General features: G+C 50.6%; 1 protein-coding gene across 7 annotated transcripts in view; it reads left to right on the forward strand.

Annotated features, from left to right (window-relative positions):
- FOXN3 (forkhead box N3) overlaps positions 1-23,853 on the forward strand; it is a 346,858-nt gene that overhangs the window by 312,647 nt on the left and 10,358 nt on the right. For 5 of the 7 annotated variants that reach the window (XM_045573555.1, XM_045573490.1, XM_036429153.2 and 2 more), the window contains 2 exons: positions 11,806-11,871; positions 21,111-21,216. In XM_045573555.1, coding sequence (XP_045429511.1) covers positions 11,806-11,871; positions 21,111-21,216 — 172 coding nt within the window. The remainder of the gene's footprint in view (positions 1-11,805; positions 11,872-21,110; positions 21,217-23,853) is intronic. The other 2 variants (XM_045573597.1, XM_045573624.1) reach the window with 2 other exon arrangements.

The following is a 23,853-nucleotide window of genomic DNA, read 5'->3' on the forward strand; positions in this document are numbered from 1 at the left end:
GTCCAGAAGCAAACGTTAGATGCGACGGGAAAGGATGGGGTTCGATTTGTGGCTGGTTTGTGTAAATGAACGCAGCACCTGGGGATCAGTATGGTAGACCCCGGCTTACGAAGCAGCAAAGCGAAGCCTTTTACGTTCACAGGATCTGCCTGATGGCAGTACCCCGGCGCGGGGCTGTGTCAGGGCTCAGTTCCAGAACCGGGACTTACAGGCGTGCACTTTGCAAAACCCTTGTGACACGTGAGATCGGAGTTCTGGGCCGGGCAAGTCCATGAAGTGTTCCAATAAATAGTGTGATCTCGAGGAATTCACCACTGATGAATATGAAGCCACTAATTCATACAGTCACTGGGCCACTGTCAGGAATATGGGGTCCTCATGAGGGAATTAGTGGCTTCATATTAGTGGCCCATATTCCTGGCGGTGGCCCAGTGACTGTACGCAGGCATTTGAGTTTGTGTATCAACTGCCTTCTTCGTGTACCACGCTGGGACTTCCCTTTGAGATGCAAATGGCCTGGTCTCACTTAAATACCTTCGCTGTGATGCATTCGGACCTGCTCCTCCGACTTCTTTTACTGGACCCAACGGAAGTCGCAGCGAAGTACTATTTCTTAGTAGCGACCTGCCTATGAAAGCAGGAAGGCAGTTATTCTTTTATGTAAACTCTCGTTTTGGACACCCCTGAATAGTAGCAAAAGCTTTCCTTTTCTGACTAGAGGAGCTTTTACAAACTCAGCAAACGGTTCACTCCCAGGCTGTTCTCCTCAAGAAGAGGACCCTGGTTAAGAAAGAGAGGGTGGTGAACTTCTCGGAGCCGTTTTATTCGAGCCTCCGGCGGAATGTAAGTGTTGGGACTTGACATTGTCTTATCCGTTTGAAACTACTGATGCCAGACTTTGGTGTTTTCAGTCCCTCTTCTCAGCCAGGAAGAGGTGAGCTGGTGCTGCAAACATCTCTCTTCCCGGCATCGCCGGCATTGACAGGGGTGGGGGGGGAGGGGGTCTGAAACACAGTGGGGAAGGAGATGGCCATTTGTCAGGGTTGCTGAATGGCTGCTGGTGCGGAGGCAGGTGTTCCGAAGGGAAGGGCCTTGAGAGACGGATGAGCTGCTAGGCCTGATGTCGGAATCGGAACTAGAATTGACGTGGCCACCAAGTGAGGTGCTAACCACAGCTGATTGTAAACTGCCTCTGCGAGGGCCTCGGCCCATCATTTTCTGCCATCGCCTCTGTGTTCCCCTCTGTCTGGGCCTGCCTCAGGCATTTCCTCTGGGAGATGGTTTCAGAGGGTCTCAGCTCAAACATTCTGTCATTCCGTGATTTGAACTGAAAGCAGTCTGGCTATGTGAAAATCCAGGTGGGCTTTATTTCCTGGCAGAATGGTTCATTCCGTATAATGATTTAGACTATATAAGATGGAAATATTGTCCGGCCGGTGTGGCTCAGTAGTTGACCCTTGTCCCAAGCACCAAGAGATCACGGGTTCCATTCCCAGTGAGGGCCCATGCCTGGTTTACAAGATCAATTCCCCCATAGGGGCATGCAGAAGGCAGCTGAATGATGTTTCTCTCTCTCTCTCAATCAGTGAAAACATTTTAAAAAGAAATATTGCGAGGAGAGGTCAATGGGAGGGGAAGGAGACATATGTAATACTTTAAACAATAAAGAATTGCATTTTTTTTAAAGAAATATTGCTAGGTGAAGCCAGTTGTGAATGGGGAGTAATAAAATAACAATCAGATTTTTTTTTAATGATGTGGAGGCTCTGTATGTAGCAACTTTACAAAACATTGAAGTGGAACAGCGATCGGGAATTTTGCTTTTCAGCGCTGTTACTACACGGATGCCTGGGCAGTAGATTCACACAACTACTGGCATGTTAACGTGAGGGCTTGCTTTTGCCCTTTACCACGGTCAGAAAGACTGGTAAGCTGTGTCTATTTAAAGAAGTCAAATGTTTCTCGGTGAAGAATGATAATTACCCCACCCGGAACAGATCCCAGTTCTTTGGGGAGTAAGCACGGACTCCTGACCTCAGAAATGGGGGGACTCGGGCTGCCCACCACTGTGACGCTGACGGGGCAGGCCTGGCCCCCCCCTTTCATGTCCTTCCCAGCGTGGAGGCAACACGGCCACAAGAGGTCGATTTGGCCAGTGTGGTCACGTTTTAAAAAGAGAACCGTAATTATGACCTCTAATTATGTACAGTTATGCCCGCTGAGTTAAAGATAATGGCGCCTCCTGCCTGGAAGTGTAAGTTAATTGCCTACAAGGGTCAGGAGGGTGGTGACCCCTCTCGCTTCCCTGCACGCACTCCCCCAACCCAAACCAGGCAGGCCCCATAAGACAAACTAAACGGGGCCTGCTGTGCTTTGTCATGTTGCGTAAGCCTCTGGTTTAACCCTTGTTTAGCCCTTATTCCAGCAGAAAAGCCAAACGTAACTCATGTTCAAGAGGGAAATGGAACTTCAGAGAGCCCAGATCTAGCAAGGGTCCCCAGGTGGCCTTCTCTGGACCGGTTTCATTTGGAGTTCTGGGACATGAGCCCTGTTTTTATGGATAAAGGGCATGTTCTGCATCTGGTACAGTTAGTCTGGTCTATTTTGCCACCACTTTTTCTAATTAATAAAGCTTTGTATTACAGAACATTTCAGTACACTGCAAAGAATATTATATCTATATGGCTAATATGCAAAGTGTCCCCTCTGGAGTTCGATCGCTTGCTATGATGTGCCCTGACCACCAGGGGGCAGCACGGAATATGGCGGGCAACCAGCGTTGGTGGTGCTGGCTGAGGGAGCAAGGGAAGGAGGGAGCGGAGAGGTGGGGAGAAACCACACAGTGGCAGCAAGGGAAGGAGGAGGCAGGGTACCTGATCAGCCGTGATCTCCAGCCAGGCCTAGGGACTCTACCCATGCACAAATTTTGTGCACCAGGCCTGTAGTAGAATAATAAACTCTTATTATCTTTCATCCAAAGCTGGCCAGTCTGTTTCATCCGTAGCCCTCTCACTTCCCACCACATTCCACCCTCCAGTAATGAGGGTTTTGGAGCAAATCCCCAGATTTCATAGAATTTCTAATATATCTCAAAAATATAGAAACTTTTTTTTTTTAGTGCAGCCAATAATACGCCTTAAAAAACAACAAAACATAATTCCTTAGTAATTTGTCGGTTTTTACTTTTTCCCGATTGCTTATTGTGTTTATTTTTTAATGATTTGTTTTTTGAACCAGGAAGCAAGTTTTATACATAGAAATTGACATATCCCTTAATCTATAGGTTTCCTTCCATAATTATCTAGCCACCTCTGTCTTTTATTGCTGCTGCTGTTGAGGTTGAGTTGTTTGTTCTGCAGTTTTTCCCACAGTCTGAATTCTGGTTCATCCTGTGTGATCATTTAACATGTTCCTCTGTCCTCCTGGATTTTCTGTAAACTGGTGGTTAGATCAGCAGCAGGGTTTTTGGCACTTACTGTTTTGGGCCAGAAAATTCTTTGCTGTGTGTGCATTGCAGGATGTTTAGCAGTATCCCTGGGCTATGCACACGTACACACACATGCACACACACCACCCATGTCCTTCCCGCCTCTCTACCCGTGGGCTCTCGCACTTGGGGGTCTCCTGCCCTCAGCAATGCCCCCTTCTCCAAGGGGATCTCCTTCAGAATCGGGGTGGGGTGGGCACCTTCTCATTTCCCTCCTGTAGCAGTGTTACGCTCAGCTCTTGTTGGGTGGAAGACTTAATCCTATTATTTCCATAGTATCTTTACTTATAGTCTGAATCTTGAATCTCTGTTTCCACACATTTTCATATTTGTGTCTAAAATGTGTTGCTAGCGAACAGTTTAACGCTATTGTTTATGCTCAGCGACGGGTGGAGGGTGCCGACGTCCCCGTATGAAGCTGAGTGTGCACTCCCCCATGAGTGTGCGCTGTGTGGCCTCCCCCTTGTATCTCAAACCCAGAGGCTTCAGTGTGGGCCGGGCGTCCCGGAGGCAGGAGGCAGGAGGCAGGAGGCAGACCGGCTCGAGGGGAAGGGCCTGGGTCTGATCAAGGAAAACAAGTGCTCTGTGCATTATTTCTGTTTTTTGATGGAATATTTCATGATGTATGTTGTTTCGGGGAACTGCTCAAAAGTTTAAAAAATGTATCAAGCGATAGATTTTTTGTTTGTTTGTTTGTTTGTTTGTTTTTCCTAATGTATTTCTGTGGGGGAAGGATTAGCCTAGAAAACGTAAAAAGCTGCATATTCAAACTGAAGGCCCAGTAATCCTGTTGCAGGAGTCGCTGCCCAATTTCAAGAGCAGTGTGGGGGCCTGCCATGTGGGGCCTGAGGACAGAAGCGGGAATCGGATAGACCAGTGGTCGGCAAACTCATTAGTCAACAGAGCCAAATACCAACAGTACAACGATTGACATTTCTTTTGAGAGCCACATTTTTTAAACTTCAACTATCTAGGTAGGTACATTGTTATTAACCTAATTCGGGTGCTCCTAAGCTGGCCTTTGCTAAAAACTCAAGGGGCCAAAGAGCCACAGATTTGCCTACCACTGGGAATAGAGCTCCAGGTCTCTAGTGGGAAATGTGTTCACCTGCTTTGGTTCCTCTTTGTATCTCAGCTCAGGCGTCTCCCTGGGGCAAAGGTGGGCTTTCCAAGAAGCACCGGATGGCGTGGTGTCTGTGTGTGCCCTTGGGCGTGCCTGTGTGAGAGCAGGCAAGGCCCTGGTTGTTCCGGGTTTCCTTCAGGCCTTTGCTTTCTTAGCAATAACGCCATCAGACCTCCCTTCGCTGGCGCACTACCAGTCAGCTTCCCTGAGTGTGCGAGGACCTCAGACCGGCCAGAGGGAAACCGGAGACTGCTCCCTGTCCTGCCCCCACAGCCCAGCCCTGGCGCTGCCAGTGTGTCTGCCTGCCCCGTGGTATAAACCGAATATCGGGATCCCACAGTAGCCCTTCCCGATCACACTCACCCTCTGTGCATTGCCCCCAGGGGTATGCTTTGCTATCCCAGCTTTCACACACACACACACACACACACACACCTGGGCCCACAGACAAGCACAGTGGAGGGAGAGCCGATCTGGGCCTCGGTAGACAGATGGGCATCGTCCCAGATAACAGGCTCCACTTTCATTCAGAAGTCGGTGGTGGCAAAGCAAGGGGATTCTGTGACACGTGCCTGACCTCAAATCCCAGTGGATCGGGCACCAGGGCTCAAGGTCTCATTCCTCTGACGTCCCTTCCCCTCTACACCTTGCTGGTGGTAATCCCTACCTACTGGATTCTCGGGGTGCCCCTCTCTGGAGATGCTGTAATGGGTTTTCTGGTGGTCTGTCCACAGATGAGTTACTTTAATTTATCCTCACTCTGCCCACGTCCTCTGACTTGAGATGGGTTCTTAAAATACGCTCTGGCATGCCTTGAAGCAACCAAAGGAAAATGCTGGGCGCCCCTCCAGTTGGAGAGCATGATGCTGCCCACACCGCGGCATCTCGCCACCACAGCATCCGCCCGGGGACACGGAGGTGTGAGCTCCGGAGGGCAGTGGTCGCCCCTTCCAGGCGTTTGAGGAGCAGCCCTCTAGTAAGGATGTTGATTTCCGTGCAGGAAAACCCCTTTTCAGGGAAGAGATCATTGCAACAGAATCATCTTCCTGGGACAGGACCACAGAGAGGCTGGTGCGGGACAGTGGGATTCAGTGTGGCAGGCGCTAGTTGAATGAGGCAGAGCTCATTGAAGATGCAGAAAGCACAGAGTGGGCTTCGTTTAATGCGTCTGGTGACACATGGCTCTCAGATCTAGGCGAGTTGGTGGTACTGTGATCCCCTGAGTCCATGGGTAATGCCTCTGTTCCTGAGTGTTTGGTTCTTCATCACCTGAGTGCAGGGAGGGAAGACCCTTGGGAGCCGGCAGGCAACGCTGGTGGGTGCCTGGGAGCGCTGGTGTCCAGGCTCGGAGCGGTGTGGACGCTCCCTGACACACCTGCCAGTGTCACTCCGGGACGGAATCTTTGCTTCTGGAAAAGAGGCTTTGCACGTCTGCCCGGCTGAAGACAGAGCTAATTGAGGATGCCAAGCAAATGGAAATATTCAATTGTCAGCACCCATGAGGATTGCATTGCCTGGCGTGGCCACCCTGAGGACAGCTGGAGTGGGGAGTCTCTGCAGGGGTGGCCAGCTGCCCTGGCCGCTTTGCTAGAGGTGGGAGTGGTTTCCTGGGTGAGGACGAGGCTGGAGGAGCTGATCTCCCAGTGGAGGGGAGCAGTTATCTTTGGGGAAGATGCTAACCGTGTGGACAGGGAAAGGAGAGACTACAGGTAGGTGTCCTGGAGGTCCCCCAGCTGTCTGGTGCTCTGGCTCCTTTACCCGACGTCTCCCAGCCTGGTTCTGTCTCTGGCTTCTGGACTTGGCACATCCTTCCTCTGAGACATCGGTGTGGCCAGGCCCCCCAGCTCTCAGGGCTCCCCTGGGCATCCCCATTCCTGTTCCTGCCCCATGGCAACACCTCGCACCCAGGGCCAGCTTTCTGCTCCCTGCTGGGTGGGTGCTGGCCTTGGTTGATGCGCCGATGGTTGAAGAAGCCAGGAGCAAGCAGAGACTAGAAGGCTCCAGCATTTATTCCCTCCCCTACTTCCTCCCAGTGTCAGAATCCCCTCTATGGGATCTCCCAGGTGCCCCAAAGAGACAAAAATGAGAGGATGCAGTAAATACATTTACAGAGGTGCGAAGGGGAAGCCATTCTGAGGAATTTACCGTTTCTCAGGCACCTGCAAGAAGTTAAAAAGAATGATTGTTTAGTCCACATGTGTCAAACACAAGGCCCGCGGGCCAAATCCGTCCCTCCAGGCCTTGCAATGTGGCCCGCACCGCGCTGTCATCACTGCACTCTGCTGCATTTCCATCACAATGACAGTTCATGACTGTTCAGTAAACCATTCGGCCCGCGATTTAGGCTGGATTTTAGATTTTGGCCCCTTCTCTGATTGAGTTCGACACCCCTAGTTAGTCACTGCGGACAGCAGCTGCAAGTACAGCTCAACGAGCCAAACAGTCAACCCAGTACCAGGACGCCTTGCCTTCTAAGTAATGGCTGCAGACCATAACCTGCTCTGGGTCTCCTGTCACCTTAGCCCTAGTCTTCAGGTTTCAGGATTTGAGATCCCTTTGCATTGTCCGTCTCAGTCCACACGGCTCCTTCCCGATCGCTCCCAGGGGCTGGAGAGGTCTTCGTCCTTAGGAAAATGGCGAGTGCCAGGTAACAGGTGTGGGCGGGTGAGCGTGCCTTGGCTGAGAGGAGGGGGATGGGTCCTACCACAGCTCGCTATCGGGTGGTCAAGGACTTCTTTCCATAGAAACGGGCCTGACCAACTTCTCTTGGGTTGCCTGATGTCCCCCGCCATCCTGCAGCTAGTAAGGACCCTCTGGTGTTGGTCTGTACAATTCTGGCAGTTCTGTGCTTAGCCCGTTTTCACCGGGTAAAGGCAGGGATCTGGTTGGTTACTTGCTTTTTCATTTGCCTATAAGTCTGGGTGTTGAACCAAGATAACATTATATTTGACATACTAACAAAGAGAATAAAAGATACCGCAATTCTGGGAGTCAGCCAAGTTTTCTTAGTTGGGACTCATAAAAAATGGACAAATTGGACTTCCCAGCGATTAAAAACTTCTGCTTATTCAAAGGCACTAATAAGAAACTGAACACCCAAGACATGGACTGGGAAAAACTACCTCACAAAGGACTTCTCTCTGGAAGGTCCAAGGAGACCTTCTAATGGGAAGAAGTTGAGCAGTTCAGTTTAAAGAATGGGCACAAACTTGAACAGGCTCTTCTCAAAAGAAGAGACTAGTTAGTACACAAATGACCACTGCTAGTAAGTACATGAAAGGGTGCTCAGCATTAAAACCGCCATGAAATACCACTACACATCTACAAGAAGGGCTAAAATTAAAAATATTGGCAATTACATCTAATGACAAAAATGTGGAGCAACTGGATCTCTCGCACATGGTGCCTCTTAGGAAAAAAAGAGCCTGTCAGTCCCTAGAACAGTGATTGTCAACCTTCTTCATCCCAGGACACACATAAACTAATTACTAAAATTCTGCATCACACCCCAAAAATATATTTTTTGCCAGATTGACGAAATTAGATATACCTTTGATTGATTTACTTTTAAAAAGTTGATGAGAGTAATCACCTACTCTTTTTGCTCCAAAGTGATGTTTTCAAAAACCAGGTGCCTATCCTGTATAATAAAAGCCTAATATGCAAATTGATTGAACCATGGCAGTGGGCAGAGGAGGGGGGTGGGCGGCCGGCAGGCGGGTGGGCGGCCGGCAGGCGGCACCAGGCCAGCCTTCCAACGTGGGCCCACCAGTCGCAGATCGGCTCTGATCACCGGCCAGGCCTAGGGACCCTTCTGTGCATTAATTTCATGCACCGGGCCTCTAGTACTTGTGTATAAGGACTTCTGGTTCCAAAAATTAACCAATCAGATGCAACTTTATTATGCGATGTACCCAATAAGATTCTGCTTTATTATATGACATATATATATATATATATATATATATATATATGGTTCAAGACAGGGCATTGACACCAGACGGTTTTTTAAAAAATTTTTTAATTTGGCAGTCTAAGGGAAAAGAGGTCAGTGCCCCTGACTAAATAGTCAAGTATTGCATGTTTTAAAAATTCTGCAGCACTCTGGCTGAAAATCATTGCCCTAAAAAGTTAAACATTGACTTACCAGAAATTACGCAAGGGAAATGAAAACATGTGTTCATAAACGATTGGTACAAAAGTTCGTAGCAGCTTTTTTTTTTTTTTTTTTTAATCCCAAACTGGAAGCAATACAAATGTCCACCTGCAGGTGGACAGATAAACCAATTGGAGCTTAGCCACACAGTGGAATACCACTCAGTAGTAGCAGTCATCAGGAATTCATCCACATCATGAATGAATACCAACGCCAGTCTAGTAGCTGCCCAGGGCAAGGGTAGGGATGTCTGCCCCCCAGGGGCTCAGGGAACTTTGGGGTGATGGAAATCTGCCTCTCGGCTGTGTGCTGTGTCTTCGTGATGGCCATGCTAGCACTGGAGTGGAATTGACCGGAACTCTATAAGCTACACACCAAGGCTGGCTTCGCGGTGTCCCCGGGAGGGCTGCCACTGTGCCAGGGCACACACACTGTGTAAATACATAAGCACGTTTTCTCCGACCGCGTGCCGTTCTCGAGAAGTTTGCCAATCCGCCTGCCAACCAGTTGGGGGGCTGGGCATCCTGTGTGCCTTGCCCAACATTCCGTTCTGTGCATAGCTTCTGTATGAAAGCGTAAGTCCCCCAGGAACTGACCTGTCCAGGATGCAGTGGGGCTGTGGGGATTGATTATGAATGAGCTCCTGGGAAGACTGGGCTCTGGGCCTGGAGGCCAAGGGCATGGCAAGTCTGGATGGAAGGAAGGATCGGGGGACTTGTCCTAAAGCGTCGTTGTTGCCTCGTTCGCGTGTTCACATTTGGCTTGGGTGGGGTCGTGGGAGGGTATTACGTGGGTCTGAAATACTCCCCATGTGGTCCTTTAGGTTCTGCGAAATTCATGGGAGTGTCGATCATGTTCTTTTCGCTGAAGGCCTCTTTCTCTTCCTTCTTTCTTGTTTATTTCATTATACCTTTTGCACCTTCCTCCTGAGGCCCACGGTGACGTTGAAGGATATGAAGTGCTTTCTTTCATTTCCTGGCAAAATCAATCCTGGCTCCTTTACCTGTGTTTTGCTCTTGTTCTGCCCCCTTCGGAACGCCCGGTGGCTCAGGAAAGCTCCGGGTTAAGAGTCACCTGGGGAGGCGGGGACACGGGGAGGGCACACTGTGGTCTGCTGCGCGCGGCACTGGCATTCTCACAGGTGGCACAGAGCCTGCCTTGCTGAGAACAAACAGGTGTGTGTTCTCAGCTCTGCAGGGCCCTTTCCAGAAAGAGGGAGCAGAAAGGGGAAGTGTCAGCCCCCATGGTTTGTGGGGTGCCAGCAATACCCCGAAACTACAAATTCCGCGTCTTGGCCACTGGCCCTGTGGGAAATCAAGAGGGCGGGGCAGCGGGACCCCTGGGAGCCGAGAGTGGAACTGTGTACGTTTTTCAGTTCATCCTTCAGCTGATAGATATTTTAAGATCCGTGGGACCCATGACTGTTTTAGGAATTTCACCCCAGGAATTGCTAAACAAGTTCATTTACCTGACTCTCATGCAATGTGCCTATTGAGATAAACTCTTACTCCATTATGGAGTGTAAGTAACGGGCCTCCCGCAGACAAAATAGAAAAGGGCTTGCAGAGTAAAAGCTCCTTTAGTGTTTTTTTTTTGTGTTTTTTTTGTTTGTTTGTTTGTTTTTTCCCCTTTTGAGACATTGTCTTCTGGAACCACCATCATCTCTGTTATTAATCACTTGTGGGGCTTTCTACTGCTTCCCATTGCTCCCTTGGAATTAAACTGCACCTATAAAATATGAAAAATGTACATTATAAACAGTTTTTTTTTAAATTAAAAAAAAGTCATTTTCTAGCATAATGCCCCAAATAAAGTGCCATGGAGCCATTAGTAGTAAATGGAATTCTTTGGTGTGTCCTTTGTACAAACACTGACAGGTGCGGTCCCCGCTCTCCTCCACCCCCTAACCCCCCACTCGTCATTGGGTTCCGCAGACACAGAGGCAGCGATCTGCAAGGACAAGCGCTCTGATGTCATCTTCAGTCGCACACTTCGCTTACTGGGCCGTTGGCGGCTTCTGTCACTCGGTGCCACCCCGGCACCATTAGCGAACCTCGCCCCCGGGCAGCTGGGACGCTGGGCTGGGGCAGATGTTCTTTTCAGCCTATTCACTGACCATTCTTGGGGGTTGTTTACTGTTGCCATGGTGACTTTCATTTCCATAGCAGCAGCACCGCTGCTTCTCAGAGGAAAATGAATTTAGTTATAAAAGGATAATATTTTTTTCTCTGTCTCCGGATAACCTGCCATCTGTCGACTGGTGGATCAGTCAGGATTCAGAAACCTATTAAGAATTACAGCAATGAAGTGATGAGCTTTTTTTTTTTTTTTTGGTCCCATATTAAAAACAATCCTGGGACAGACATTGTGCCCTCAACATCAAAACTTTGATTTTTTTTAATACATGTTTTTAAGTGTGTGTGTTTTCAGTGCCTTCACCGCTGCTGTATACATACATACACACACACACACATATCTCTCTCTCTCTCCCTCTCTCTCTCTCTCTCTCTCTCTCTCTCTCTCTCTCATAAATGCAAGTTATATTCTGTTGATGAGTGGAAATGACCAGTCATCGTGTGTGCACTGGACTAGATGCAGGTGTATGTTCTCTTCCTGGTGCTGTGACCCTCCCCAGTTCATTCAAGATTCCTGTGGCTGAACTTCCTGTTGTCGCCCCACTCTCCTGCACCCGCACCCAGGGAACAAGCTGTTGGGGTGTGTGGATCAGCCCCGTCATCAGGAACATACAGTGCAAATCCTGAAAGTAGCAAAAGGAGAAGAGAGAACATGCTCTGTTTTAAAAACATAGGGACCTGCCCCTTCCATCTCTTTCTAGAACACCTTTCTTTCTCCCTCTCCAATCCAAGTGGGAAGCAAGTCACCTTGGGGAGCTAGCTCATCCAGTTTCTGGGCTTTTCCCCCCCTCCCCCCCTTTCTTTCTCTCTCTGTTGCATTCATAAGCTGACGTGCAGGGGGAACAGCCACGCCCGCACACCGGCCCCGTTGTAAATAATGTTATTTATTGGTTGACTTTTCCAGATCCTGACATTGATGCTGCCAGTGCCATGATGCTTTTGAATACTCCCCCTGAGATACAAGCAGGTTGTGAGTAGCTATTTCTATAGCCTTCAGCGCCATAGTTTGTGAACTTAACCCTCTCGTGTACACACCAGGCCGTAGGGAGAACTAATGCTCCGGTAGAACCTCCCCGTAGAGTCACTTAAGACGACCTTCGTGCGTGATGACACGCACACGCATGTGCACACGCGTGAATGGAGGCGTAGGCGTGTCTCCGCACAGGGCATTGCAGAGCTCCGGGCTCGGGGGAAGGGAAGCGGGGCCTGTAATGAGTCCCAGCGGAGCGGCCCTCTCTGCGCCCTCAGGGACCCTCTGCCGGAGACGGAGACGGAGACGGAGACGCTCCGCGGGGCCAGCTGAGCAGGCCTGCCGCTGAGCGGTACCCATTTTTAGAAACCCCTTCTCCCTTTGGGATCTCATTAATAGCAGGCTGCCATCGTGTAGGTGGAGAGAGAGGAGAGGGTCGTCTGGCTGGGGTGGGTGTCATGCAGGAGCTTGGATGAGCCTTGAAATGGGTCCCCCGTGGCGCCCCGGAGTCATCGGCACCAGCCTTTCCGGGTGCCGAGGGCAGGAGGGCAGGCCTGATTAGCCAGCCGGAGCTCCTGTCCTCACCTCCCGCTGGTCGTTGAGCAATATTAGGCTGGAGACAACTCTTCTTCTTTGAGCTTCTTTCTATCCACCTCCTTACGTGTGTTTTTTTCCCCCCTGTCCCCTACATCTGGAGCTAGACTGCCCTGGTCTTAGAAAGACCTTACCAAGGGATGAAAAATGGCCTTGCTCGGAGATGTCTGTACCGTGGCCCTTCTGGCTTGAGATGAGTTCCTCTGCCCACGTCCCGCCCCCCAGCCAGAAACCTGCCGAGCGGACAGCCGGCTGGTCCGCCAGGGTCTGCTCAGCTCGTGGGCAGGACATGGCTGCGCCGCAGCCTCCTGCTGGGGAGACGCAGGCGTGGAGGTGACAGGGTGAATGCAGACCGGGCCGGGACACCGGGAGCTGGCGCCCACCTGGCTCGTTCTTATGGCCGGGCCCTCACCGCTGCTGGGGCTCTGGCTCTCGAGGGATCGCGTGGCCTCCTGAGCAGAGGGACTCCCCCACTTTTGGAGTCAGTAGTGCTCCCCGCAGAAGAGCCTCCGGCCTCAGACTCGCAGCAGGCGGCCTCGGTTATGAGTGGGCCACTGGGGCGTCCCCGGCTGCCCTTCCCAGCCCTGCACTGTTCACAGCCTGCCACCAGCTTGAGGAAGTTGGACTCCATCCTTTCTTACTTGTTCCTGTGGTTTTTTTTTTGTTTGTTTGTTTTTTTTAAAGATTCAAAATATATAGCCCAGCTTTCTCAGGAAGGACTTGCCCTCCATCAGGGGCCGCCCGTTCCTGCCGTTGAAGGCCCAGAACTCTCAGTCTCTCTTTGCTAAACTCGGACTGTTAGCCAGGCTGCCCCCTCCTCCGAGCAGCAGACACACTGGCCAGGGCGTGGGTAACTGGCACACTCCTGTCACCGGCAGTTGACCTGTAGTGTGGCTTTTGAGCAGATGGGTGAGGTTACAGGAGAGTGTTAGCACAAAACACCTCCATTCTCAGAGGACGTTGCAGGAAGAGTACAGACCGCACTGCAGCCGAGTGACGGCCTGAAATGGTTTCTGAGATCAAGTCACATAACTCCTCACGGGGGACACATGCTGACTTCACCGGAGCTGTGAACTTCTGGCACCTTCCTTAGCACCCCGCCACTGGTCATTGGTTTAAAACAAATGCGTCTGCTGAACTGGAGGAATGAGGTGAAGAGGGAAAAGGCACGGGGCTGGCCATTGGCAGGTCCTCCGAAGCTTCCCTCAGGCCCCACAGGAAGAGCAGGAAAAAGGCTTCTTTCTTTATTGGTTGGCAAGTGAATGGCTTTTAATGTTTTCGTGACTTAATGAACTTGTCCCCTCTCTTTCACTATAACCCTCAAGCTGTAAATAGTTATTTTTTCCCCAAGATAGCCATAGCCTCACCTTGAAATGCTGAATTTGAGTTTTCAGAGCTCAGCGTCCATGTGTTGGCTCTCTGCTCATTTTCAGAGGCTTCCCTGCCTCTCTCTTTCCACTGTGAGACGCCCAGCACACCTTCATGGAGGCCTCATACCACACAGGGACTCCGGGGCCCGGAAGGAGGAGCCACGATGCCCACAGGAGCCAAGGAAGGAGCAGCAGAGGAATAATCGGAAGTCTGGGCAGCGGGTGGGGTGCCAGCTTCCTGTCCCTCTGGCCCCGGAGTGTCCCCTAGGGGTCAGGGTAGAGCAGTGTGAGGGAGGTCCTGCCACTGCCCATTGGGGAGTGGGGCTCCTGCCTGCACACACCTGCCTGCAGTCTCCCCAGGCTGGTCTGGGCCGGCTCTGTTTATGGAGCCTCTTCGTGTGCCAGTATCTATAACCTCTTGTTTTTACCTCCTCACTGTCCAGTGCTCCTGTGCGAACGCGGCCACCAGCATGGTCTGTCTGCTGCTGTCACTCCCAGCCGTACCAGGTGGCCTGGGCAGCCTGAAAGCCTTTCCCTTTCTCATTGCCCCTTATAGCCACTGCATGCAGGTCACCAGACAGCAGCCACTTAGCGTGTTGTCTCTCGTCCTGCCCTTGCTCGGCACCTGCAAAGCCAGCTCGGGGCTGGCAGACAGGCCACGGCCCAGCGCCTGAGGTGGGTAGGTCATAGAAAGCAAATGACTCAAGAAGCTGGAGAAGGAGAGCCCAGCCAGCAAGCCCTTGAACTCTGGGGAGTCCCTCACTGCCCCAGGGAGCTCCGGGTGCTGGACGCCCATGGGTCCCTCGGCCTCTCATTGCAGCCGGGTGCTTCCCTTCCAAGGAGACAGCCATGCCGCTCATTAACACCTCAGGCCCCACCATGGCCTCGTGGGCCGTTCCCGCCAGCAACACCAGCGGTGACACTGTCTTTTTCGTGCGTTGCCAGTTGGCAGCCTGGGTAACATTCTGCAGGGAGGCTGCGCTGTCTCCCATGCCGGATAGGATACTCGAGAGGACTCGCCTTCCCCCAAAATCAGGGCAGAACATTGCTGCAGCACCATCTCTTCCCCTCTGGGTTATGCTTCTAGCTCAGTGGTCGGCAAACTCATTAGTCCACAGAGCCAAATATCAACAGTACAGCGATTGAAATTTCTTTTTGAGAGCCACATTTTTTAAAATTAAACTTCTTCTAGTGCCACTTCTTCCAAATTTCCAAATAGACTCCTGCAGGCCGTGGTATTTTGTGGAAGAGCCATACTCAAGGGGCCAAAGAGCCGCATGTGGCTCGAGAGCTGTGAGTTGCCAGCCATTGTTCTAGGCAAACCCATCCAAACATCACCCCAAAATGGCTCTGTGGACTAACCCCAGCTCCTAGAGTCTGCTAAGCCCCAGCATGGCTGCCCCTTGACAAGCCCCGTGAGTCACCTGGAACTCGGCTTGGGGAACTGTTGGAAGCCAGGAATCAGGTCACCGTTACTCATCTTCACAGCCTTACCTAATCCCGGTGGGAACGTTCCCAGAGAGGAAGTCCAGAGAATAAACACAACAGCCATGCGGTGCCTCCAGCTCCCTGCTTGGAGCCGGAACATACCGGGCACCGGGAAAGAGAGACAGCCAGGAAGTCAGCACCCCTCGCAGGCTCCTCCCCACGTCCTTCCTTCCAAGTGAGCAGGTGGAGGCTCCCGGAAAAGGGAGGACTGTGATCACCTGGCCGCTCGGCTTGTGGCCTCGGGGGGCAGCATTCGCCAGGGCTGCCCTCCAAAGGCGGCAGCGGGAGCGCAGGTTAATTTTAGAAGCTGTGAGAGCCAAGGAAGCTAAGCATCAGGGGGACCAGGAAGTGGGGGTGGTAGGGGGCAGCTTGGAGGGAATCTGTCTTGTGCCACATACTTTTTTTTTTTTTTTTTTTTAATCAAGATGATCACATTCCACATGCTGCTGTTTGATGTCCTCTCATTTGGGTGTGAGCGTTGCTTTCCTGCTGGTTAAAAATAAGGAAGTTCAGGTGAAACCGGTTTGGCTCAGTGGTTAGAGCATCGGCCTGCGGACTGAAAGGTCCCAGGTTCGATTCCAGTCAGGGGCATGTACATTGGTTGCGGGCACATCCTCGGTGGGGGGTGTGCAAGAGGCAGCTGATCGATGATTCTCTCATCTAACTCTCTATCCCTCTCTCTTCCTCTCTGTAAAAAAAATCAATAAAATATATTTTAAAGAATTATAAAATAAATAAATAAATAAAAATCAGACAGTTCAGAGCCAGTCTGTTAAGGTAAGAGAAAGGGGCGGATCGGCCCAGGTACTGATGTCGTTGGCACCCGGGTCCCGTAGCTTGAGAGTCTCCAGGTGCGTGCGTCTTCTCACCCGTAAACGACGAACGATGTAGCGAAAGGGGTGGTGCTGGAGCCTGTCTCCTCCAGCGAGAACCATGGATCCAAGCTGGCCATTCCCGGTGATTTTAAATGTCCATTTTCTATTTCCTCTTCTCCAGCGGCAGCCTCTTCCCCAGGTCACCGGGCGGGTGCACTGGCCAGAAAGGGCTTTACGTGTTTTGATGGACTTTGAGGGAAACACAGAGTAAAAGGAACAGAAAGCTAGACGTGCTGAGAGAGAGAGAGAGAGAGAGAGAGAGAGAGAGAGCGCTGAGGATTGGGCCTCGTGCTCCTTTAGGATCCCAGAATCAAACACGGGCCTCCAGACGCCTTTCTCTCACCTTGACCTTAACCTGCCTGGGATCCATCTTCAGAAGCTGTGTTCCTGACACCGGGGATGGGGACAGAAAGGAGAAGCGATGGGGAACAGTTCTGTGTCACAGCTGGTCGCTGGCAGTCAGAGAGCAAATGGGAACAGATCCGCCATCCGGCCGCCAGGAGCCTGCCAGGGACGGGGACTGGGCGATGCCGGGGTTGGCAGGGGCCACCGCGATCCGTTGCAGCTCATTTGCGAATGAGCTCAGGACTCAGAGAGCCCGGCTTCCGTGCCAGGAGTCCCGGGAGGTTCAGGAAGTAGCTCAGGGGAAGTCTTTTGATGCTGCTGGGTAGCTGTGTCCCGAGATTCTCTTTGAAGCGAACGAGGTTTATTAAACAGGGGGATGTTTTAAGAGGTGCATGCAGAGGAGGGGGTGACTACAAACAGCATGAGAGGCTGACCGGATGTCCCCTGTCCTGACCTGGGCAGGCCCTGGGCCTTACAGATCATTGATAAGAGGATGTGAAAGAGGTGAGATGGGATGGCGGGACGAGGCGATTATAGGATGGGCCAGCCTCGGAGCTAAGCCATTTATGTAACTTGTCTTACTTAATCCTCAGAACAGTCCCGTGAGGCATGTTTGAGCATGTTTGCAATGGGGAAACTGAGGCTCAGAAAGAGTGAGGCACTTGCCCGAGGCCACAGAACTCGTGCTGGGACAAGACTTTGGGCGGAGGCCCTGCTGCCCAGAGTGTCCACCTGCCGATGCGGGACCCTTCATCCATGAAGCAGCTTTCTTAGTTCCCTCCCTGTTGGGTGTGCCCCTAGTGCCTCAAGGCCTGGACACTCGGACAGAGGATTCTGGGCACGGGCACCGTTCTGGGGGCTTCTTTTCTCTCCTTCAACTGGCAGGTGATTCAGTGGTTACGCCCGAGTGCCCGAGAGGCTCCCCACCTGCTCTCTCTTCGTTCCAGGCTCCCCAGTCCTTGTCCCTAGGTGACAGGATATGGACAGGGGACAGAAGCCACATAAGAGAGTTGTTGCTCTTTCATTTTAGAGATTTTTTGTTGTGGGTATGTGTGTGTTTTTATCCCCATCCTGAAGATATGTTTTCATTGATTTGAGAGAGAGAGAGAGAGAGAACATTGATGTGAGAGAGAAACATCCATCGATTGCCTCCATACATGCCCCAGCCAAGGAGGGGACCCACAATCCAGTATGTGCCCTGACCAGGAATTGAACCCACAGCCTTGTGGTGTACAGGACGATGCTGCCACCAACTGAGCCATCGTCCAGGACTTGTTTTGCTCTTACCGGGCTTTCTGCTCACAGTCGGTCGCTTCAGGATCGCTCTCTGGGTGTTGGTGATGACAATAATACTGATAACCCGTGATTTTCTAAATAACGGTGTCTGTATTAACTCAGTTAAATCTCCAGATACTCTGTGAGATAAATACCAAATTTTGGCCCCGTCCTAAGTGGTTTTTTCAGGGACACGGGCAGTAAATGGCAGAGATGGGTTGTGCATACCCAAAGTTGTCCGGCACCAGAATCTGTCTCTAAGACCACCCTCCTCCTCGGGACACTGTGATGGGTTTCACAGGATCTGGGGGATAAAATCCATTCCTGCCAGAACTGGCTGCTTGAGCAAAATTACTTTTTCATTTTTGCGCACAATGTGCTTTTTATCACTCCCAGACCTTGTATGTGTTATTCCTCCACCTACAGGAAGTCTTCCCAGATACCCCTTACTCTGGATTAGGTGTCTCCTTCTTTCATGTCTTAGTGTACTTTCATTGCCTCTAATTCTCTTTCCGTCCCACTTAAACTGCAGTCCCGCTCTCCTCTTCGCCTAATACATAGGCAGGTACTTGTAAAAGATTGAATGTATTAATTGCTATGATCTGTTCTATGGAACTGGAATAATTTTTACTGTCAAGAATGCTAACTGTGCAGGCTCTAAAAGTATTTATCGGGTGGTCTGTTCTGTCAGACTCCTGCTCTTGATGAGGTATTAGGCAGTATTATCAGAATTAGTCTGCATCTGTGGTTATCCGTGCCATACAGCAAAATATTATGAAACCCGTTCTCTCTGTCTGCAAAACCCAGAGTTCTGCTGGTTTTGCATGTCTTTCCTTGAGAACTCTTAGTATTTTTCCCTATATTTTCTTCTCGAAGTCATAGGATATAGTTCTTACATTTAGGTTTATGGTTCGTTTCTAAATAACTTTCACGTATGGTAAGAGGTTAAGATCAAAGTTATCTTTTTCCACAAAAGGCTCTTCGATTGTTCTGATTCTCCTTTCCCCCATGGTGTTGTCTTGGTGCTTTGTCAAAAACTAGTTGACCAGTCTGGCTCAGAGGTTCAGTGTCAACCTGTGAACCAGGAGGTCATGGTTCGATTCCCGGTCAGGGCATATGCCCAGGTTGTGTGCTCTATCCCTAAGAGGGGGTGTGCAGGTGGCAGCCAATTGATGATTATCTCTCATCATTGATGTTTTCTTCTACCTCTTCCTCTCTGAAATCAATAAAAATCACATTTAGAAAACAAAAAACTCCAGTTCACCACATGTATGTGGATCTAGATGTGGAATCCAGTTTGTTGCATTGTTTTCAATGACTATACATAGGCCAATACCACACTGCCTTGTAGCTTTATAGAAAGTCATGAAATCAGAGCATATAAATCAAGTAACATAAATGTTAGCCACTCTTCTTATAGAGAACTCATCAACCAAGCCATTTATGGTAATTAGCTGTAGTATCACGTGGTAACCGGTTTCATGCTTTGAAAATATTTGCTGAGTCTCCTGCTTTAGATGTTCTGTTATCTGAAATCTGACTAAGGAACAGGTAGGAGTTCTTGGTCTGGTTAAGCCTAATGTCACAATTAAATATGGTAAGAAACAGCACTGGTTTTAATGTTATCTCCCTCCCCACCTTTTATAAAAATTAGTAACCAGAGCCGTATGCACCTGGCAGGCTTGGCTCCATTGGTTGGGTGTCATCCCATGCACCAAAAGGTCGCCAGTTTGATTCCCTGTCGGGGCACACGCCCAGGTTGCAGGCTCAATTCCCGTTGCGGGGCATGTAGGAGGCAGCAGATCGATGTTTTTTTTCTCACATCATTGTTTCTCTCTCTCTCTCTCTCTCTATCTATCTATCTATCTATCTTCCTCTTCCTCTTCCTCTGAAAATTTTTTAAAAAGACAAATTTTAGAAGGAGAGCCTATGCACACCTGTAAGATAAATGCCAGAAATATTAGCAAGACCTCCAGATTGCCCAGGGAATCAGTCTATAACGTTCCTCCATTTTCAAGAGTGGAAATTCATCCTATCTGGTTAAAGGTTTAGAATACTCATGGAAACCTGTTCTTAGAGACCTAAAATTTAAGTAAGTGAAAAGTATGTTCGTGTTTTGTAGAAAGTGTTTGTTCTATACAAATAATATTGGCTTTAGCAACTTAATATCCAGAGTGGTTTCCATTTTGGAATGTGTAATTTTTCAGGGGTTTTTGGCTGGGGTAAGGGCTTTGAGAAAGCACAGCCACTCACCTTGGCCTGAAACTGCGCCAGGGGCTCCAGGGACTCTTCGGATGCTGACGGCGGAAGGGCTCCTGGCGGGCACCGTTCAGAGAGGGAAAGGGACTGGGGTGTGCACTGGGTCCCACAGGAAGAACCACCAGAAGGCCCAGGCGTGCCAGTGTCCTCTTGTGAAGCACACCTGGCACCGTAGATACATGGAAGGTGCCGGTAGGTGCCGTGAGAACATTAGCTTGAGCCAGATGAAGCTGCCGTTGGGTGGTCAGGAAAAAGTCAGATGTCAGGGATTCCCTGTGTTACCCTGTGAGGCAAGCCCTCGGACACAATCAGGTGGGAGGCCACTGTGAGTGTGTTTGGAAAATGGGCAGGATCCGATGGCTGCTGGCGGGGTTGGCTGGGTTGGTTGGAGAAGGTGGACTGTTGAGAGGCCCCAGGAGGTTTGCCTGGGGAAGAAGCCTCGGGAAGGACCAGGTGGGGCCCTCGGAGAGGGCTCCAGGCGCCTGCTGCAGAAGCCAGAGCCCAGCCCTCAGCCCCGAGTTCCAGTGACAGCCTGGGCAGCGGGGATGAGCTGTGCTGTGAGTGCCCAGGTGCCTCGTAGAATCTGCTTTGCAGTTATTTCTGTCTGTTCCCTTGTTGCACTGAGGACAGGAAGGTGTTCTTGGCCTCTGAGCAGGGTGAGAGGCTCTTGTTGGGCACCTGCATTCCGTGTCCTGAGACCTTGTTAGGGCCTGGCTAGAGTGAAAGCCTGTATTTAGTAAATGCAAGGGAATAATGCCTGAAGCCCACTCTCCGAACCGCCTCTCCTCACAAGGCATCAGTGATTTGGCCATAAGCTGCTGGTCTCACCTGGCTGACAAGTCTTTTCTTGAGGCGTGCTGTCTTTCTGTCGCACACTATCTTGGTGTCTGTGCTTTTTTCTTGGCCTCTGCTTGCTCTCTATGCTCTTAACTAATATCTCTCTCTCTCTCTGTCTCCCCATCCAAAACTTTTGACTCGGAATGAAATCTGCACAGTTGACCTCACCTGTGGTGTCTTCTTGTCGCCCTTGCAGTTCCGCCAGGAGTGATACAGAACGGAGCGCGGGTTCTGAGCCGAGGGCTGTTCCCCGGGGTCCGGCCATTGCCAATCACGCCCATCGGGATGACGGCCGCTGTGAGGTAAGGGGCGCTGGCTGGGCAGAGCCTGCCTGGGGCGTGGGAACGGCATCGTGGGTCCTGCGGGGCCACTCGGTGGGATGGAGAGAAACAGCCCCAAAGTAGCGAAGACAACAAACCCGGTTTGGGTGTTTTAAAAAGTAACTTAAAGTGACTCCCAGTGACCCCAGTCCAAACGCCAGCCTCCCCCTTCACGGCCGGTCAGACCCTGGTCTCCGTGCAGATGAGATGAAGACAGAACAATTGAGTGGGAGTTTTTATTCTAAGAAAGCAGGGTAAGGTGGGTGGAGGGAAATGGTGAGCAGTTGGTTCGAGATCCCGGCTGGCAGGCCTGGCTGTGGATGTCTGCGCCAGCATGGCTGTCTGCTCCGATTGGCTCTGCTGCCTCCCTGCCCACTCCCTCCACCCAGCCACCACCAGCCATCGGCAGAACCTTCCAGGTCTCCCACCACATCACCCAGCACCCACCCCGTCCTCCCGTCTCCTGGAGCCAGATTTGTTCCCCAGAGGTGTCCAGGTTTTGCCCATCTTATTCAAGCTGTGTCCTCCGTGTAGATTTCCCGCAACCTCCACACACAGGACATGATCCCTTCACAAGCCCTTTCTGAACACGGTGCCCACTACAGGAATTAGAGATGAAGAAGCGTTGGGATGGTAGAGGAACACCAAGCGCACTGGGAGGGGATCTCTCTTCTTCCTCCACCCCGTCCCGGTGTCTCTGTGGCACCCCCTCTTGAACAGGCCTCATATGGAGCAGGTGGTACAGCAGAAATGTGGCTGCCACAGCCCAGCCCTGGCCCCTCTGCAGGAAGCGCTGCAGAAGGGTGGCTTTGGGCTGAGTGACAATAGCTTCCTCAAAGCCTGCCCACAACCAGAGCACCATGGTCTAAGAGTGCCCTTCCTGAACTCATAGGAGTTTAGAGCAGAATCGTTTCGGTATCCAACCACAATTTGCAGAAACTGGACAAGTTTCCATTGCCATGGAGGTAACTAGTTAAAGAAAACCATCATCCTACCCCAGTTTTAAGATAAACTGGGCAGAGATGTATTGCAAGCTCTGTAAGATCAAGGACCCTTGCTCTCTTTATGTCCCCAATGCCTGGCAAATAAGCACTGAGATGCTTTGGGAGAAAACACACACATAAATATACGTAGATATTTGCAGAATCGGTGTCTGGGTAAAACTCATTAAGAAGGGTTTGGGGGAGTCCTAGCCCAGGTGGCTCAGTTGGTTGCAGTATCATTCTCTCCTGATGCCACCAGATTGCTAGTTCAATTCCCGTCAGGGCAGAAGCCCGTGTTGTGGGCTTGATCCCCAGTAGGAGGGCACAGGAGGCAGCCGTGCATTCTCACATTGATGTTTCTCTCTCCCTCTAACCCTTCTCTCTACAGAAACTCAGTAAACTATTCTTTAAAAAGAAAAAGTGTGTGAGGGAGAAAATCTTCTGTTTTGTTCTTTCACATTCGTTATAATTTAAATTTCGTTTTGGTTTGGCCATGTCTCCATAGAACCAGACTCGGCTGAGGTTGAAAGGAAAACAGCTAGCTGAAACCAGTTTGGCTCAGTGGGTAGAGCGTCGGCCTGCGGACTGAAGGGTCCCTGATTCAATTCTGGTCAAGGGCATGTACCTTGGTAGCGGGCACATTCCCAGTGGGAGGTGTGCAGGAGGCAGCTGATCGGTGTTTCTCTCTCGTCGATGTTTCTAACCCTCTATCGTTTTCCTTTCCTCTCAAAAATCAATAGAGTATATATTTTTTTTTTTTTCAAAAAAAGGAAAACAGCTAAACGGGAGTAAAACAACAGCAGATGTTCTCTGCCACATCACGTGGCAGTGACCAGATGTGGGTGTCGGGGGGCGCAGATGTTTGCTCGGGTCGTGGGCCACTGTCCCTGTCAGCCCAGCTGCGGCTGGAGGGAGACCAGGGAGTCGTTTGCACTCACTAAAGACCGGTTTCCCCCCTCCTGCTTCATGTGACAGCTCTTCTGTGTGACTCTAAGAGAATTCTCCTTAAGTGAAAATATTTATCTTTCAGGGATTTTTTTTCCCCTCCACTGAGTGGCAAAGGCCATGTTTGTCTTAACTCCGAAACCATTATTGACTTAGATGAAGTGTTACTTTTATTAGCTGGTCATTACACAGCTTATATTTGCTGGGTTCCCTTGCATATAATTATGATGTGAAATCTCCTTGTAAGAGTTTCTGTCAATAGTGTAATTGACTTTACAGTGTTGACTTTTTACTCAATAACCTCAGAGATTGGCCCATCCGTACACGTTGGAATCCTGCTTGTTTTTAAATCTGCCTGGGCGTAGAGTCCTCAAGACACATGATCCTCAAAATAACTGCTCACACGTCTTAAAGTTTTATGCCTGTGTCTTCTGGTGCTTTCCCGGTGGGGTTTCTTTACAGAGAATGCACTGAATGCAAGAAACAGCTACTGCCCTAGAGCAACTGTTTCTGGCCCTCTTGAGAGACGGGAACCCCAGATTCCTTCCATTAATAGCATTCTCGGCTGCCTCCCAGGTACAGTCCCTGGATCTGGGCATGTCCAGGGCTTGCCAGAGGAATTGGAGACACCTGACGGGAGTGGGGTTCTTCATAGGACAACAAAGACCAGAAATTGCACACGAGGGCTTGG

The sequence above is a fragment of the Pipistrellus kuhlii genome, unplaced genomic scaffold (assembly GCF_014108245.1).
Source record: "Pipistrellus kuhlii isolate mPipKuh1 unplaced genomic scaffold, mPipKuh1.p scaffold_m20_p_1, whole genome shotgun sequence".
Lineage (NCBI taxonomy): Eukaryota > Metazoa > Chordata > Mammalia > Chiroptera > Vespertilionidae > Pipistrellus > Pipistrellus kuhlii.